General features: G+C 48.2%; 1 protein-coding gene across 1 annotated transcript in view; it reads right to left on the bottom strand.

Moving 5' to 3' along the window:
• Positions 1-4,689: 4,689 nt before the first annotated feature.
• The window catches only part of SMARCAL1 (SNF2 related chromatin remodeling annealing helicase 1), a 49,606-nt gene continuing 38,852 nt past the window's right edge, over positions 4,690-15,443 (bottom strand). The window contains exons 13-17 of the mRNA XM_081096314.1: positions 11,904-12,006; positions 10,950-11,132; positions 9,766-9,866; positions 8,610-8,706; positions 4,690-7,201 (exon numbers count right to left, since the gene is read on the bottom strand). Of these exons, the coding sequence (XP_080952440.1) occupies positions 6,941-7,201; positions 8,610-8,706; positions 9,766-9,866; positions 10,950-11,132; positions 11,904-12,006 (745 nt within the window). The 3' untranslated portion in view covers positions 4,690-6,940. The remainder of the gene's footprint in view (positions 7,202-8,609; positions 8,707-9,765; positions 9,867-10,949; positions 11,133-11,903; positions 12,007-15,443) is intronic.

The raw sequence follows: 15,443 nt of genomic DNA, 5'->3' as shown, positions 1-15,443 counted from the left end.
TCAGAAGCACTCAAAATTCACTTTCACCTTTAGACAAATAAATAAAAGACACTTCCAGAGAACAATTCTTTAAGCTGTCGAGTCAACCAGTTCTCTTGGGGACATATGGAACGTTTTATCCTTCAGAGAAATCTGAGGATCAAGTATCATCCCAAACTCATCTCATGCTGGATTCAGAAATGGTTCATCTGGAGACCCAGGCTCCGTGTTGTTCCTTCCCTTCCTGCCTGAAGAACTCTTGCTTGCCCTTCACTGAAGTGTCTGGTGGCCACCGACATGAGCAGAGTCTGTACATAATCGTTAAGAACCTGTGGTCCAAGCTCTGCAGGGAAGGGCCGACTCAGTCAGAAGGGGCCAAAGCTTGCCAAGGCCGAGACACTGAGAAAGGATCCAGTGTCTGAAATGCATTCAGTGCATCGGTTCTTTCCTTTCAGCTCTCCACAGATTCACTATAAATGTATTCTAGTTGTTGTTGTTTTAATGGAGGTTTCACAGAGCACTGACACTGGCAATACATCCATCAGGAATGGAGTTACTCTGCAACCCTTAAAAGAGGTCAGATCAATATGAAACAACTAGAGGCCCGGTGCACAGATGCGTGCGCAGGTGGGGTCCCTTGGCCTGGGCTGTGGGGATCAGTGGATCTCCATGCCGCCACAGCCCGGCCTTACCCGCCAGCTCGTCAGGCTCCAGCCTGCTGTCCGTGTCAATCCTGCACAGCACAAAGTAGTGCACAAAGTGGCAGGCGGCCAGGAAGGAGCTCGAGCCCAGGCTGGGCACTGTGCCACTCCCGCTAATTCGGCCCACTGTGCCTGCCACCACCACTGCTGGGGGTGCAGGGGAAGTGCGCTCCTGCTGTAGGAGTGTACTGACCACCAGGGGGCAGCTACTGTGTTGAATGTCTACCCCCTGGTGGTCAGTGTGCATCATAGCTACCAGCCGGTCAGCCGGTCACTTAGGCTTTTATATATATACTAGAGGCTCGGTGCACAAAAATTTGTGCACTCGGGGGGGTGGGGCGGGGTCCCTCAGCCCGGCCTGTGCCCTCTCGCTGTCTGGGACCCCTCAGGGGATGACCACTTGCTGGCTTAGGCCCGCTCCCCGGGGGATTGGGCCTAAGATGGCAATCAGACATCCCTCTGGCAGCCCGGCAGCCCTCGGGGGATGTCCACTTGCCAGCGGGGAGCAGGCCTAAACTGCAGTCGGACATCCTTAGCGCTGCTGAGGAAGCAGGAGAGGCTCCTACCACCACCGCTGTACTGGCAGCCATCAGCCTGGCTTGTGGCTGAGCAGAGCTCCTCCCATGTGAGAGCGCCCTGACCACCAGAGGGCAGCTCCTGCATTGAGCATCTGCCCCCTGGTGGTCAGTGTGTGTCATAGTGACCAGTCATTCCCAGTCCTTCTGCTGTTAGGGTCAATTTGCATATTACCCTTTTACTATATAGGATAGAGTCCTGGTGCACCGGTGGAGGCCCGCTGGTTTGCTCTGAATGGTGTCCCGGATCAGGGTGGGGGTCCCGCTTGGGTGCCTGGCCAGCCTGGATGAGGGGATGATGGCTGTTTCCAGTTGGTCACACCCCCTTCAGGGTGGGGGTCACCACTGGGGTGCCTGGCCAGTCTGGGTGAGGAGCTGATGGCTATTTTCAGGCTGGCGGGTGACTGAAGCTCCCAGTCTCTCCTTTTTTTCTTTTTTCTTTTTTTTTATTCTGGGATTTATTTACCTTCTATGGCTGTCACTGGAACTGAGAGCCAGCTTTAGCTCTGAGGCTCAGCTCCAGCTCTGAGACCTCAGCTGCTGAAAGCAGGTATCTGGTTTTGTTTGGCTTCTATAATTGAAACACTGTTGCAACTCCAGCTCTGAGGCCCGGCTGGCTGAAAGCAAGTTTCTGGGGTTTGTTTAGCTTCTAGATTTGCAACATTATTTCTTAGACTGCAGCTCAGAGGCTGACAACAGCAGGCGGGGAACGTTGGCTTCCTCCATCACTGGAGCAAGCAAGCTTCCTGTTCACTTCAGCTGCCTGGCTGCCGGCCACCATCTTGGTTGGCAGTGAATTTGCATATCACCCTGATTAGCCAATGTGAAGGGTAGCGAAGTTACGGTTAATTACCATGTTTCTCTATTATTAGACTAGAGGCCCGGTGCACAAAAATTTGTGCACTCGGCGGGGAGGGTCCCTCAGCTTGACCTGTGCCCTCTCGCAGTCTGGGACCCCTCGGGAGATAACGACCTGCTGGCTTAGGCCTGCTCCCGGGTGGCAGAGGGCAGGCCCAATCCCTAGGTGCAGCCCCTGGTCGGGCTCAGAGCAGGGCTGATTGGGAAGTTGGGGCACCGCCCCGTCATGCACAGAGCAGGGTGGATTGGGAGGTTGCGATGCCACCCTCAGTGATGCTCAGGGTAGCGCCGATTGGGGTTTGGGGCACCGCCCCCTGTCATACTCAAGGCAGGGTCGATGGGGAGGTTGAGGCGCCACCCCCTGTCATGCACAGAGCAGGGCCAATCAGGGGGTTGGGGCACTGCACCCTGTCACACTCAGGGCAGGGCCGATGGGTAGGTTATGGCTCTACCCCGTCACACACAGAGCAGGGCCCGTGGGGGGTGGTTGGGCGTCGCCCTCTATCACCCACAGAGCAGGGCCGATCAGGGGGTTGGGGCACCACCACTGTCACCCATAAAGCCGCAGGGTGATCAGGGCGTTGGGGAGCTCCCCCCTATCAGACACAGAGCAGGGCTGATCAGGGGGTTGGGGCGCCTTCCCCTGTCACAAACAGAGCAGGGCGGATAGGGAGGTTGTGGCCCCGCCCCCTGTCACACACAAGAGCCGCAGGGCGATCAGGGGGTTTGGGTGCTGCCCCCTGTCATGCTGATCCCGGTGCTGGGAGGCATATTACCCTTTTACTATAGAGGATAGAGGCCTGGTGCACGGGTGGGGGCCAGCTGGTTTGCCCTAAAGGGTGTCCTGGCTCAGGGTGGGGGTCCCCACTGGGGTGCCTGGCCAGTTTGGGTGAGGGGCTGAGGGCTGTTTTCAGGCTGGCGGGTGACTGAAGCTCCCAACCGCTCCTTTTTTTCTTTTTATTCTGGGCCAGCTTTAGCTCTGAGGCTTGGCTCCAGCTCTTAGGCCTCGACTGCTGAAAGCAGGTATCTGGTTTGTTTGGGTTCTATAACCGAAACACTGTTTCAACTCCAGCTCTGAGATCCCGGCTGGCTGAAAGCAGGTTTCTGGGGTTTTGTTTAGCTTCTATACTTGTAACAATGTTTCAAACTGCAAGCTCAGAGGCCGGCAGAGGCAGGCGGGGAACATTGGAGTCCTCCGTCACTGAAGCAAGCAAGCCTCATGTTCACTTCAAGCTGCCTGGCTGCCGGCTGCCATCTTAGCTGGCAGTTAATTTGCATATCGCCCTGATTAGCCAATGGGAAGGGTAGCGGAGGTATGGCTAATTACCATGTTTCTCTTTTATTAGATAGGATAGATAGATGGCCAAATACATTATGTGAAATGAGCCATTTTCAATAAAAAGAGTTTGATACAGTTTTTCTAAGAACAAATTCTACATACAGTACATCCTCACTTAATGGCAATAGGTTATGTGACCTTAAGTGAAACAACATATAAGAAAACCAATTTTACCATAGGCTAATGGACATAAACAAGAATTATAATGAAAGGACGTTGAACAAAACGATGTACTTGGAGGAGCTGTTGTATATTTCTATATAACCATATGCATTGGTACCAGAAGCCGGTCCATCCTTGCTGCTTGACACAGTCGCTGCAGGGAAGAAACATCTGCACAGCATATGTTTCAAGGGACCTGGCGTATATGACATACTGTTCTTAATATGTTTGCTCCCCCTCTTAGCGCTATGTGTTTTAAACAAGACCACCTCCCCGAGAAAGGTTGTTTCCCCAGGTGAGGATTTTTTCCCTGGAGTTAGGGATTAACAGGACTAAGGAGGGGAATAAATCAGTGAAACCCCCTAGTGTTACAGAAATACCATGTACTACTTATGAAGAACTTGGAGTAAGACTGTTGGCAATAAATTTGGGACTTGTTGGGCCCACATCCCCAGGGGTCTGCCCACCAGGGAAAGCACCAAAGCCTATACCCCTGGAGACTCACCAACACAGGGCAGTCCCAGGGAAGGGAAACAGCGAGGCTGGGAGGACATAACCTTTACTGGGTAGGATAATCTCCTTCAGTCACTTCGTTGTAGCTTATCAGTAGAGCAGTGACCTTGGAATAGCCCTTATAATGGAAACACAGAGATTAACCTAGACAGGATTAAACTCAACAGAACTAGATTAACAAACGCCCTAACCTTTGGAATAGAATGGATAGGATTAAAATCAACTGGCATAAATACAGATGTAACAGGACAATGAAGATAGAACCTGGCTGGAGAACCTGGCTAGGCTGCTGATCAACTGAACGCTGTCTCCATGTCATTCCTTCTTTGCCGACTCCATCCACACCTTTGGGAACCCCTGGACCTGCTGGGGTTGGACTCCAACACATTGGGAATATGCTACCAATGGCTCCATCCCAGTTTATATTAGTTATTACCCCTAGGAACTAGGGATAAGAGTAGAAGGAATGAGAATGTAGGACTTTGACATTTCTTATACATTTCTAGATTAATTTTCACATCAAATCTGTAACAGTGAAAAAGAAACCACCATGGAACAGTATAAGAAGGGAAAGTCTTTTTAATAAGTAGTGCTAAGATAACTAAATATTCATATGGAAAGCACTTAACCTTGACCTTACTTCACCCCATGTACAAAAATAAACTTGAAGTGGATTGTAAATCTAAACATTAAAAGCCAAACAATACAGATTATAGTACTGTTATATTCATAAGCTTGTGGTCATGATTGCAAAGGTGTTTTGTAATCTTTTTTGTATTATATTTTATCCCTTAAAAGGGGGAATAGAAACAGAGGAAAAGTACCTGGTACTCAATAAAATCTGTTTAATGGGTTAGGGGGATGAATGTGAGCAAGGTGTTGCAAAATCAAGTAACTGTTGGCTCTCCGCAGACCCAAAAGACTGACTCCCAGGCTTCTCAATGCTTTCTGCTACGATTAGGAATCCATTTCCTTCACTGAGACCCCAGAGGAAAATGCAAAACCAAAGTAAAACGTAAGGATGAGAGACTGCTCCCATGAAACCCTTTAAGCTTCCAAGCCATTTTTTACCTTGTCATCCTGAACTTGATAAAAAGCAAGAGGATGGAGTAAAAAATATGGTTAGACTTCTTTTTATCTTCTTTTCAGTTTAACTTCACCTAAAAAGAGCTTCATAAAGCATCAAGGCTCCAACAGTCAAGAATGCACAGATAAGGCAAAACCCAAGGGCCAGCAGCGAGGGAACAGCACCTCCAGCTCTGATTCCCAGCTCTCCCTCTGACCTAGAAAAAGGCTTGTGCAGAGCCAAGAAGGACAAGACATGATTAATTCAAGCACAAGTGGATCAAGGCTAACAGGATCTTCCTGACACCAGGCCCTAGAGGCAGAAATTAACCACGGTCACTCAGGGAACAAGACTCCACTTGATGACCCTGGTGAGGGAGGCAGAGGTGGTGCCAGCGGATTGGGGCGGAGGAGAGGGGGAGTTTGGGGGCTCTAGTAAAAGCCTTTAAGGGACAATGGATGGCAGGGGCAGGAGTGGGATGAGATGAGCCCAAATTTTCTTCATTCAATTGACATTTCCAGAAAACACAGTGGCTGTTGGGGTGTATGTGTCTGGGCTGAGCTGTGAAGTACAGAAAGGAAAGGAGTTAGTGTGGAAATCCTTCCTTAAACCCAAAGGTATTCAGTCTCCATATAACTAAATCCAAGTGTCCTTTACTAAATCACACCGAAATGGCCGATGGCTCTCAATAAATTTCAGAAGTACATTTCAGATGGTTTACCTGAATATAGGCTACATGGTATAAATAAAATTTGCTTTGGAGGACCTTGGGGATGAGACAGGGGGCAGGGGAGGGAGAGAGAGGTAATTTCAGTGATTATATTGAAATGTCAATATTGGGTTAAATCAAATAACGATTTGGTCCTTCTTTATTTTCTGAAACATGCTTAGAATATTAAAATCACACATGTGGCTTACATTATACTGGAGAGTGCTGCTCTAAACCAGGGGTTAGCAAAGTATGGTCTGCAAGTCAAACCCTGTCCACTGCCTGCTTTTGCAAGCCCTGTGTGTGGTTTTTACATTTTTAAGTGATTGAAAATAAATCAAAAGAGTAATCATTTGTGACCCATGAAAATTATATGAAATTCAAATTTCAGTGTCCATACCAGAGTTTTACTGGAAAAGAGCCGTAATCGTTTGTTTCAGATTATGTATGGTTATTTTCGCACTCTTACAGCAGAAATGTCCTGGCCCACATAAATGTCCTGGCCCATTAAGCCAGAAATACTATCTGGTTATGTACAGAAAAAACTTATCAACTTCTGCTCTACGCCTAGTTCCTTCTTTCTCTTCCTGGGATATATAACTATTGCCTCTTCCTTGATATGACAGCCTCTGCAAAGGTGTACACTTTCTCACGTGTTCGGTGAATTACTGCCAGCACCCAGAACAGTGCCTGGCACATAGTAGGTGCTTTATAAAAATTTTTTGGGTCAATCAATTTTAAAATTTCACATTTTGGGGGAGGTGGAGGAAGCACCTCATTATTTAAACAACACAAATAACCACTACTACAACCTACGGTCTCTATTTCTCAACCAGGAAAGCTGAGGTTAATGAAGACCCAAATAAACCCACACATTGTGAGGTTGGAAAGGAAACGCTGACCCTTGACCTGGAAACTGGCTGTGACTAGAGACCAGCACCAGCACCCAGATGATGATAAAAGGAGCACAGGTGTTAAAAACAAAAGTTATATTTTGTTAATGAATTCCATGATTTTTAAATGCCTTTTTTGCCCTTCTTATAAGGGAAAGGTAAAGCTGTCCCAGTTATCAAAAAATTCAAATCTCCTTTTCTTCTCTGGACTGCCCGTCGCTGTGCCTCCATCCAGCCAGTCTCCCAGGTCCTGGGAGCCACTTCCCGACGTTCCTGAAGCACTTCCCGACGTTCCTGAAGCACTCCCCGGGTCAAAGGCCTCCACCGCCTCCAGGAGCTCCTTATCGCTTCCTTCCTCCTCAAAGGACTTCTGGAATAGGTCGTAGATCTTCAGCTGCTTTGGGTCCTTCATCAGAGAAAGAAAGGGAAAGATGAAAGGACCCAGCTCCACCCTGACTGCCTGCCATGTGGCTGGCGGGAGAACACAGGGAGGGGCCGTACATCTCCTGGTGCCGGGCGGGCCCTGTGTGAGGGTGAGCACAGGCCGCGCATCACTAACACAGCCTTGCTGCCTAGTGTCTGACAGACATCTTCTCTCCTGCTCATTAGATAAAGAAAAAAAAGAGAAATGGTTGTCCTTTCAGATGGGAAGTGAAATCAAAGGCCACTAAGGCCAGCCCCTCGCTGTGCTGGGCTCTCATCACCCTCCATCTGAACAGCAAGGCCAAGGAAATGCCACGCAGGCAACCTGTTCCAGGGAGAAATAACTGTTAACATGCATTCGATGCCGAAACCGGTTTGGCTCAGTGGATAGAGCGTCGGCCTGCGGACTGAAAGGTCCCAGGTTCAATTCCGGTCAAGGGCATGCACCTGGGTTGCGGGCACATCCCCAGTGGGAGATGTGCAGGAGGCAGCTGATTGATGTTTCTCTCTCATCGATATTTCTATCTATCTCTCTCCCTTCCTCTCTGTAAAAAATCAATAAAATATAAAAAAAAAAAACCCCATGCATTCGACTATGGTGATGGTAACACTATTTGCTAACTTGGAGCAGGCAAATTCCAAGGTCAGGATTGGTATTTACACAAGAAAAAGACGGCACTTCTGTCCCTGACCAGAAACCGCAAGGCTACCTCCCTGCGTTAGGCTCGACCACCAAGCTCTAGTTACAAACAGTTCTCTCGGGAGTCGCCCTCCAGCAGGCAGTACTGCCTGGGTCCTCACTTCCATGTCAACCACCCGAGTGGAAACGCACGCCTCTGGAAGGGCTTCTTGCTCCTCTCCATCAAGTTTCGCTGAAACGGAGGGAGAGACCGTGGCAGCCTTTGGGCTGGAGCGCTAGGCCAGGGCAGGCTTGCTGGGCCCCAGCTGTCCTCTCCAGAGGCCAACAAGCCTCCTCTCAGCACCTCTGACAAGGCCCCCTGGCCATGGAAGGAGGCACTGGCCTCTTTCTCTCTTAGGTCATAAGAGGGGCTGGCAAACAAGGCCTGTGGCTGTGGGCAAATCTCATTGTCCTGTATGCCTCAGTTTACCCCTCTATAAAATGGGAGACACTGAGAACAAAACGCAATGTCCGAGCAGAAATAAGTGGTATAAAAGCAGCACCTGGTTTTGAACATGCCTCATTCTGCACTGAGGACATGTTCTGGGGGCAGCCCTGCTAGGCGTTGCTATGTACTCTTTGCAATAACTCAACAGCTGCACAGGGAGTTTTCTGCCAGTCTGAGATGGTCTCATGGAAGGGGCAGCGTGTGGAAGCCCTGGTGTTAACGCCTCCTTCGGCCCCATGGTGAGGAGCCATGTGCTGCTGTTACCTTGTAGATGTAATCAGTGGCTTCTGTCATTTCTGAAAAATTGGCCTCGGAAACCCCGGCTTCACCCAGAACTTTAATCTTCTCTTGGATCAAGGGCCTGTTGGGAAGAAACGAGCCGCAGTGAATCCAACCGGCACAGAACGCAGATGAAAGCGGACCACCTCCTTGTTCTTAGGGGCAGTGACATGCTTGCTGCTTCACATCGTTGCATCTCTCAAGGCACAAACGTCCACCTGAAGTACCTGCCTCCTCTCAACTGTGAACCAACCAATTTCGTACTCGTATCATCAGGCTCAAAATTCTTTCTGCTAGAAGATGTGTAGGAAATAGATGCTGTCTCCCTGCAACATTTTGAACCTGATGCTGTTATGAGCTGCTCAATTAACAAACCCACTAAACCAGTGGTCCTCAACCTTCTGGCCCTTTAAATACAGTTCCTCATGTTGTGACCCAACCATGAAACTATTTTTGTTGCTACTTCATAACTGTAATGTTGCTACTGTTATGAATCGTAATGTAAATACCTGATATGCAGGATGGTCTTAGGCGACCCCTGTGAAAGGGTTGTTCGACCGCCAAAGGGGTCGTGACCCACAGGTTGAGAACCGCTGCACTAAACCAAGAGAAGGAAGTAGGGATGAGCTACACATGATGTAGAGTTAAGATCTCTCAGTCACGAGCTGGAAACAGATGAGTGGTGGAAACTGAGAGATCAGGAAACTTACTCTCAGGAAGGGGGAAATGGGAAGGGCATGTTGGGATTTTTGCTTAGGTACCAGACATGAGCCCCCAGCTGTGCTGATGAAGCACCAGCTGGCCCAGGGTGAGCCACTTTCTCCCGATGGCCCAGCAGCTGTCCCAGCCTCGTCATAAAGGGGGAAGGAGTCTGCACCCTGTCTCAGCAAGTGCCGCATCACCGTCAGTCTCCTCCCCTGTCTCAGGTCAGTAGGGAAGGAGCCACACCCCCTTATTCCTGCATGATTTCCTCATGTACCCCGCAGGTCCCCAGTGAATGCTGGTGGGAAGCTGGATGTGCTCATGATGAAAGTGGGAGGAAGCCCTTAGCAAAAGCAGAAGCACTTAGGGAGAAAAGGAAATACATCCTCGGTGTCCACCCTTGCTCAAGCCCAACCGCTGGGCTGGTGGCGAGCCGTACCAGAGGTAGTCGTCAGCCGTGCCTCTCGCCACCAGGTAGTGGATTCCCACGGAGTTTGACTGTCCAATGCGGTGCACCCGGTCCTCGGCCTGCATCAGCACCTGCAAGGCCCGGGGGTCAGGGTATGTAGGACAAGGCCGGAAGCAGCTCAGCCCACCACAGCAGGCAGCCCCTGGCCCCCAAGTCCCAGCACAACCCTTCTTCCTCTAAGGATTTCACTGCCATGCCTCGCAGCGGAGGACCTGCCGGCCTCTACCTACAAATGACCTGTCACCTGACAAAAGACAGAACCAAATAGAACACCGGTTGGCGAACTAAACTGCAGCTGGAGAGCTGTGATGGCCTCTCGTGTTGGGCCCGGTGCTCGGTGCTGTGAAGGGGGAGCCAGCCTCGGTTCTGCCATCAGGCTGGGATGAAGGGCAAACGAAGGAAATTGGCACATTCCATTCTTCTCTTCATGAAATAAGAACAGTCATCTCCTAGCTAAATCGACACTGCACCAAAGGGAGAGGCCAGCTGTGAGGGGGGCAGGGTGGCACTGACATGGGGTGGCCCTGAAGGAATAATGAAAACCAGGAGCCTGTTTCCATTACAAAGCGCATTCCACCTGAAGCCCACCCATCACTAGAGCGGTCGCCATGTGTGGCCAGTGAGCCACAGTACGTGAGGACACGCGAGGAGAAACAAACTCTTTCTGGAGCTCAGGAGAAAATTTTATGAGTCCAAAAAAAATGCCTTCTATCTACTGACACAGCCGTTGGCTGAGCAGACAGGGCCAGTGACCATGTTCAGGGAACACCCACAGTCGTCACCCTGTTGTGGCCACACTGGCGAGAGCAGCTTCCAGCCAGAGGCCTGGGCTGCGGCCTGGTGCTGTTATGAGCTACCCTCTTTGGTGACATCTATGCATCCTTCTAGCCTTCTAAAACTTGTTTCCCCATTGATAAGATAGTGTCGATCCTATTACATAGGGGGTTGTGAAGATCTAAGAGCTAGCCAAATAAGTCTTTAAGTGAAGACTGACATGTGGAAAGTAAACGCTCTTGAGGGCTAACGGAGCCGGATGGAAGATGCATTGGCCCCAGGGACAGCTTGCAGACACCTTGCCTTACCCACCAACACTAGCTCCTCCCTCCTGCAGCCATGAACATGCCCAGGGGCTTCACGTCTTCTGCGCCCCTTACCCCTGGGTTCCAAAACAACTCGGCGAACACCACCAGGTCGGCCGAGGAGAAGGTGAGGCCCATGTTGGCGGCGGTGATGGACAGCACGGCCACGGCGTGCCTCTCGGACAGCTGGAACTGCTGGCACAGCTGCTCCCGGTCTGCGGAGGAGGTGGCGCCATCGATGCGGATGTGCTGCACCTTCTGGGAGGCGTCAGGACAGAGGTTATAGGTGGGGAGGGGGAAGGGAATGGAACAGAGCGCTACTAAGGTATTTCATTACTTGAACTATAAACTTTGAAATACATACAGCAAAACTTTCCATTTATTCAAGCTGGATGGGGAAACGGGAGTTTGTTGTATATTTCTCTATACTCTTTCGCATATTTAAAATAGTACGTAAATGTAAAAGTTGAAGGAAGACAAAAGGTAATCTATGATCGCAAATTTAACAAAAAATGAAAAAGGGGTGAAAATATGTGTTAAGTTTTCCTAGGAAATCTTCTAGGAAGATTTTCACCTGATTTACTGAGGGCCACAAAATTGTACTGAAGTCTATGCATGGCGTGTGCAGTTAACAAAGCCACCTCAACAGTGAAAAGGAGGAAAAAAGGAAGAAAGTGGACGCTGATAGAGATACTTGTCTCCACATAGAAAGACGATTTCTGCTACCTCATCTCTTGTCAATTTTCTAATTATTTACACAGAATGATGGAAGACCCCCTGGGAGATGTTCCCAAAGCAAGATTCTTGGGCTATCCGTACAGAGTATAGAGGAAGTTGAATGCACTGCTGGAATATTCTGACCCGCCCTGTGGTTTTACAAGCAAGAATGATTCTTCAGAAACATTTAGCAATGCTTCCAGAAACCATCCTCTCACTTCTTTGCTGACCTGACCTCCACCTGCTCAGAACAACTTAGCAGCCGCCACAAACAATAAAGGCATCTGGTGTGGACTTTCAAAGGAAGCTTACCTTTCTCTCCAGCTCTTCAGTAATTGCATCCAGAACCACCTTGTGGTGTGCAAACACTAGAAACTTCTCTCTTCCACTTTCCAGCAGGTCCAGGATATATTCACTGCATTTGAAATGACAACACAAATTAAACATCTGCTCATCCCGCTGAGGTTAATTACTGACAAATGACTGTTCGTTCCTGTATCAGACACCTTTGGGGTACCTGCCCTGCCTGGCCCATTCTCTCCCTTCCCCGAGAGCTCACTTCTCCCCCTTTCCCTCATGCCAGGTCACTTGAATAGAAGAGAGATTAGGAGCTGTGGGAAGCAAGCCATCTTCTGCCATTGCAACGTGAGTTCTTCCATACTTTTCGGTCATCTCCCATATACAAAGAAATTGAAGCCTTTTGCTTTATGTATCTCTGATATGTTACTGAAACATTCTTATTACCTGGGATCATGAAGATAATTAACAGTTTGCACTTGGCTGCTAACATCATTATAATGTGTTTTCAATACAAATTAAAGTTGTCTATAGATCTGAAAAGGGATTAGGGGATTATTGTCAGTAATCACATTTCTGGAAATGTACTATTGAGGTCTAAGCAATAATCCTGAAGAGATGGTCAGGGAGAGCTCTCAGCTCCCTCCTGCATTAGATCACCCACTGCAGGGCCAGTAGGTCAGTCAGTAGTAAGGGAATTCTTTCCTGAGGCAAAGCAATAGAGGGTGAAGGACCTGATTTGCTTGGTCTTTATTCTTCCTTTAATTTACTTCTCTCCTCTGTGCACTGTATTTTTTTCTCTCTCATTTCATGTAATTTTCTTAAATTTTTGTTGTAAAGGGAGGGAGGGAAGAAGAAAGGAAGGAAGGAAGGGAGGGAGGAAGAGAGAGAGAAACCTGGGTATGTGTCCTGACCAGGAATAGAACCCATCACCGTTTGGTGTACGGGACAACACTCCAACCACCTGAGCCACAAGGGCCAGGGCTCATGGTGTTTTTTCTTGACTTCCCACTCTTCTTTTCTTTTTTTTTTTTCTTTCTTTAAATATTTATTTATTTATTTATTTATTTATTTATTTATTTATTTAATATATAGATTTTATTGAGTTTTTACAGAGAGGAAGGGAGAGAGATAGAGAGCCAGAAACATCAATGGGAGAGAAACATCGATCAGCTGCCTCCTGCACATCTCCTACTGGGGATGTGCCCGCAACCCAGGTACATGCCCCTGACCGGAATCGAACCTGGGACCCTTCAGTCTGCAGGCTGACACTCTATCCGCTGAGCCAAACCGGTTTCGGCTTGACTTCCCACTCTTATCTTTAGCAGGGGCCTTAAGGGAAGGGGAGAGTCACCGGGCAGCACACCCGGAGAGGACTCACACTCCAGTCCAGCTCACAGTGGCTCCTGCAGGGCAGCAGAGAGGTGAGCTTCGGGACAGAAGGGGCTCTCCTCTGCCTGAGGCCATGCTCACACGCAGGTGTGTTTGCACAGAGAACAGACACTGTCCACCCTAGAGCAGGACAGATCTAAGGTTCCCTGTTATAAGCAGGTGGTAGAAAGGTAAGTGGACTGTTATTTAAACATCTAAGATTTATTTTCTAACATCACTATGGCCAGCCAGGGTATGGATTTGAGTTCCATTTTTGGATCGTTGGTACTAAATAGAATCTAATTAGTTTGAGAGACATAAAATTTGCCATGATATAAGCAAAAATGTTTATTGCTACAGTGTTAAAAAGTCACAAGGCCATAAAATTAACTTGGCTCATAATCACCACAGGCCCCAATATGCCTAGTGCCTCTGTCCCCTCTGCACCGCAGACACGGCTTCTGCTCTGCCCTCCCCACACCCCTAAGTCACCAGGCTGGAATGCTCACCTATCACAATAACCTTGGCTTCTATATTGAAAGATGCCCATTAAAATGAACACAGACAACAGCAAAAACAAACAAACAAACAAACAATTTAAAAACCCAAACAACTAGCAGAAAAAATTAAAGCTTTGAGATTTTAAAAAAAATTTACCATCTTAACCATTTCTCCTTGTTTAACTCTCTATTGATCTGAGAGAGAGAAATATCAACCTGCTGCTCCAACCATTCATTGGTTGCTTCTTGTATGTGCCCTGACCAGGGATCAAACCACAACCTGGACTTATCAGGACAATGCTCTAACCAACTGAGCAACCTGGCCAGGGCTGAGTTTTAAGATTTATAATCTAATTTCTACTTACTAGCTATGTGACTCTCAGGTGCAGAGATTTCCATGAGATGTACTCAGTTTCTGCATTTAAGAAATGGGGTCGATATGACTTATCCTACTGGTATCACAAAGAGGCTGTAAATGTGAAATGAGTTAACAGATTATCAAAATTGTTGGAAATGATAAAGCACTACATAATTTATAATGGAATTTTGAAAAAGTATGTACAAGGTATGTTATGGACTGAATGTTTGTGTTCCCTCCCAAAACTCGTAAGTGTGATGGTGTTGAAAGGTAGGACCTCTGGGAGGTGGTGGAGTTAGGGCTCTTATAAAAGAGATCCCAGAGGGCACTCTGGTCCCTTCCACCATGTGAGGACACATGAGGATACGGCTGTCTGCAAGCCAGACTCTGAATCTGCCAGCTCCTTTAATCTGGATTTCCTAGCCTCTAGAGCAGGGGTCCTCAAACTTTTTAAACAGGGGGCCAGTTCACTGTCCCTCAGACCGTTGGAGGGCCGGACTATAGTTTAAAAAAAACTATGAACAAATGCCTATGCACACTGCATATATCTTATTTTGAAGTAAAAAAACAAAACAGGAACAAATACAATATTTGTATTTGCATGTGGCCCGCGGGCCATAGTTTGAGGACCCCTGCAAAGCTATGAGAAATATTTGTTGTTTAAGCCACTATAGTTTATTAGTTTACAGTATCTTTTTTTAAAATATTTTTATTGAGTCTATTTCAGACAGGAAGGGAGAGGGAGAGAGAGATAGAAACATCAATGATGAGAGAGAATCATTGATCGGCTGCCTTCTGCACGCCTCATACTGGGAATCAAGCCCCAAACCCGGGCATATGCCCTGACTGGGAATCGAATCCATGACCTCCAGGTTCATAGGTCAACGCTCAACCACTGAGCCACGCCAGCCGGGCTATAGTATTTTTTTTATGGCAGCCTGAATGGACTAAGACAAGGTATTACCAAGTTTATAAGGTGGCAAATGATTAGATTTATAATTTCTAAGGAATATGGTTGCTTCTAGGCTTAGCACTCCACCAACCCTGGATTTTGCAGTTCACGAGCTGAGGGAGGGGACTGACACTCTTGCCATCTGCTATTTGGCAGCAGTGAGAAATGGACTGGTGGGTGGGGACAATTCGGATTGTTTCTGCGAGATGTTTGCAGGCTGTAAAAACACATCTGGAGTTTGCCACAGTGTTGTAAATGAAAAGGCCATGCCCAGAGGGTGATAGAGAGCTGGCCAGCATCCCGCAGCTTTGTGGAGAATCTTAGATCTGAACACGACTGTGAACTCACCCTTACTGCACTTACAGTGCGGAGGG

This window comes from Myotis nattereri (genome assembly GCF_964212035.1).
Source record: "Myotis nattereri genome assembly, chromosome: 7".
In the NCBI taxonomy this organism is placed as follows: Eukaryota; Metazoa; Chordata; class Mammalia; order Chiroptera; family Vespertilionidae; genus Myotis; species Myotis nattereri.
The sequence above is the reverse complement of the archived record's forward strand: the minus strand, read 5'-3'. Positions and strand labels throughout refer to the sequence as shown.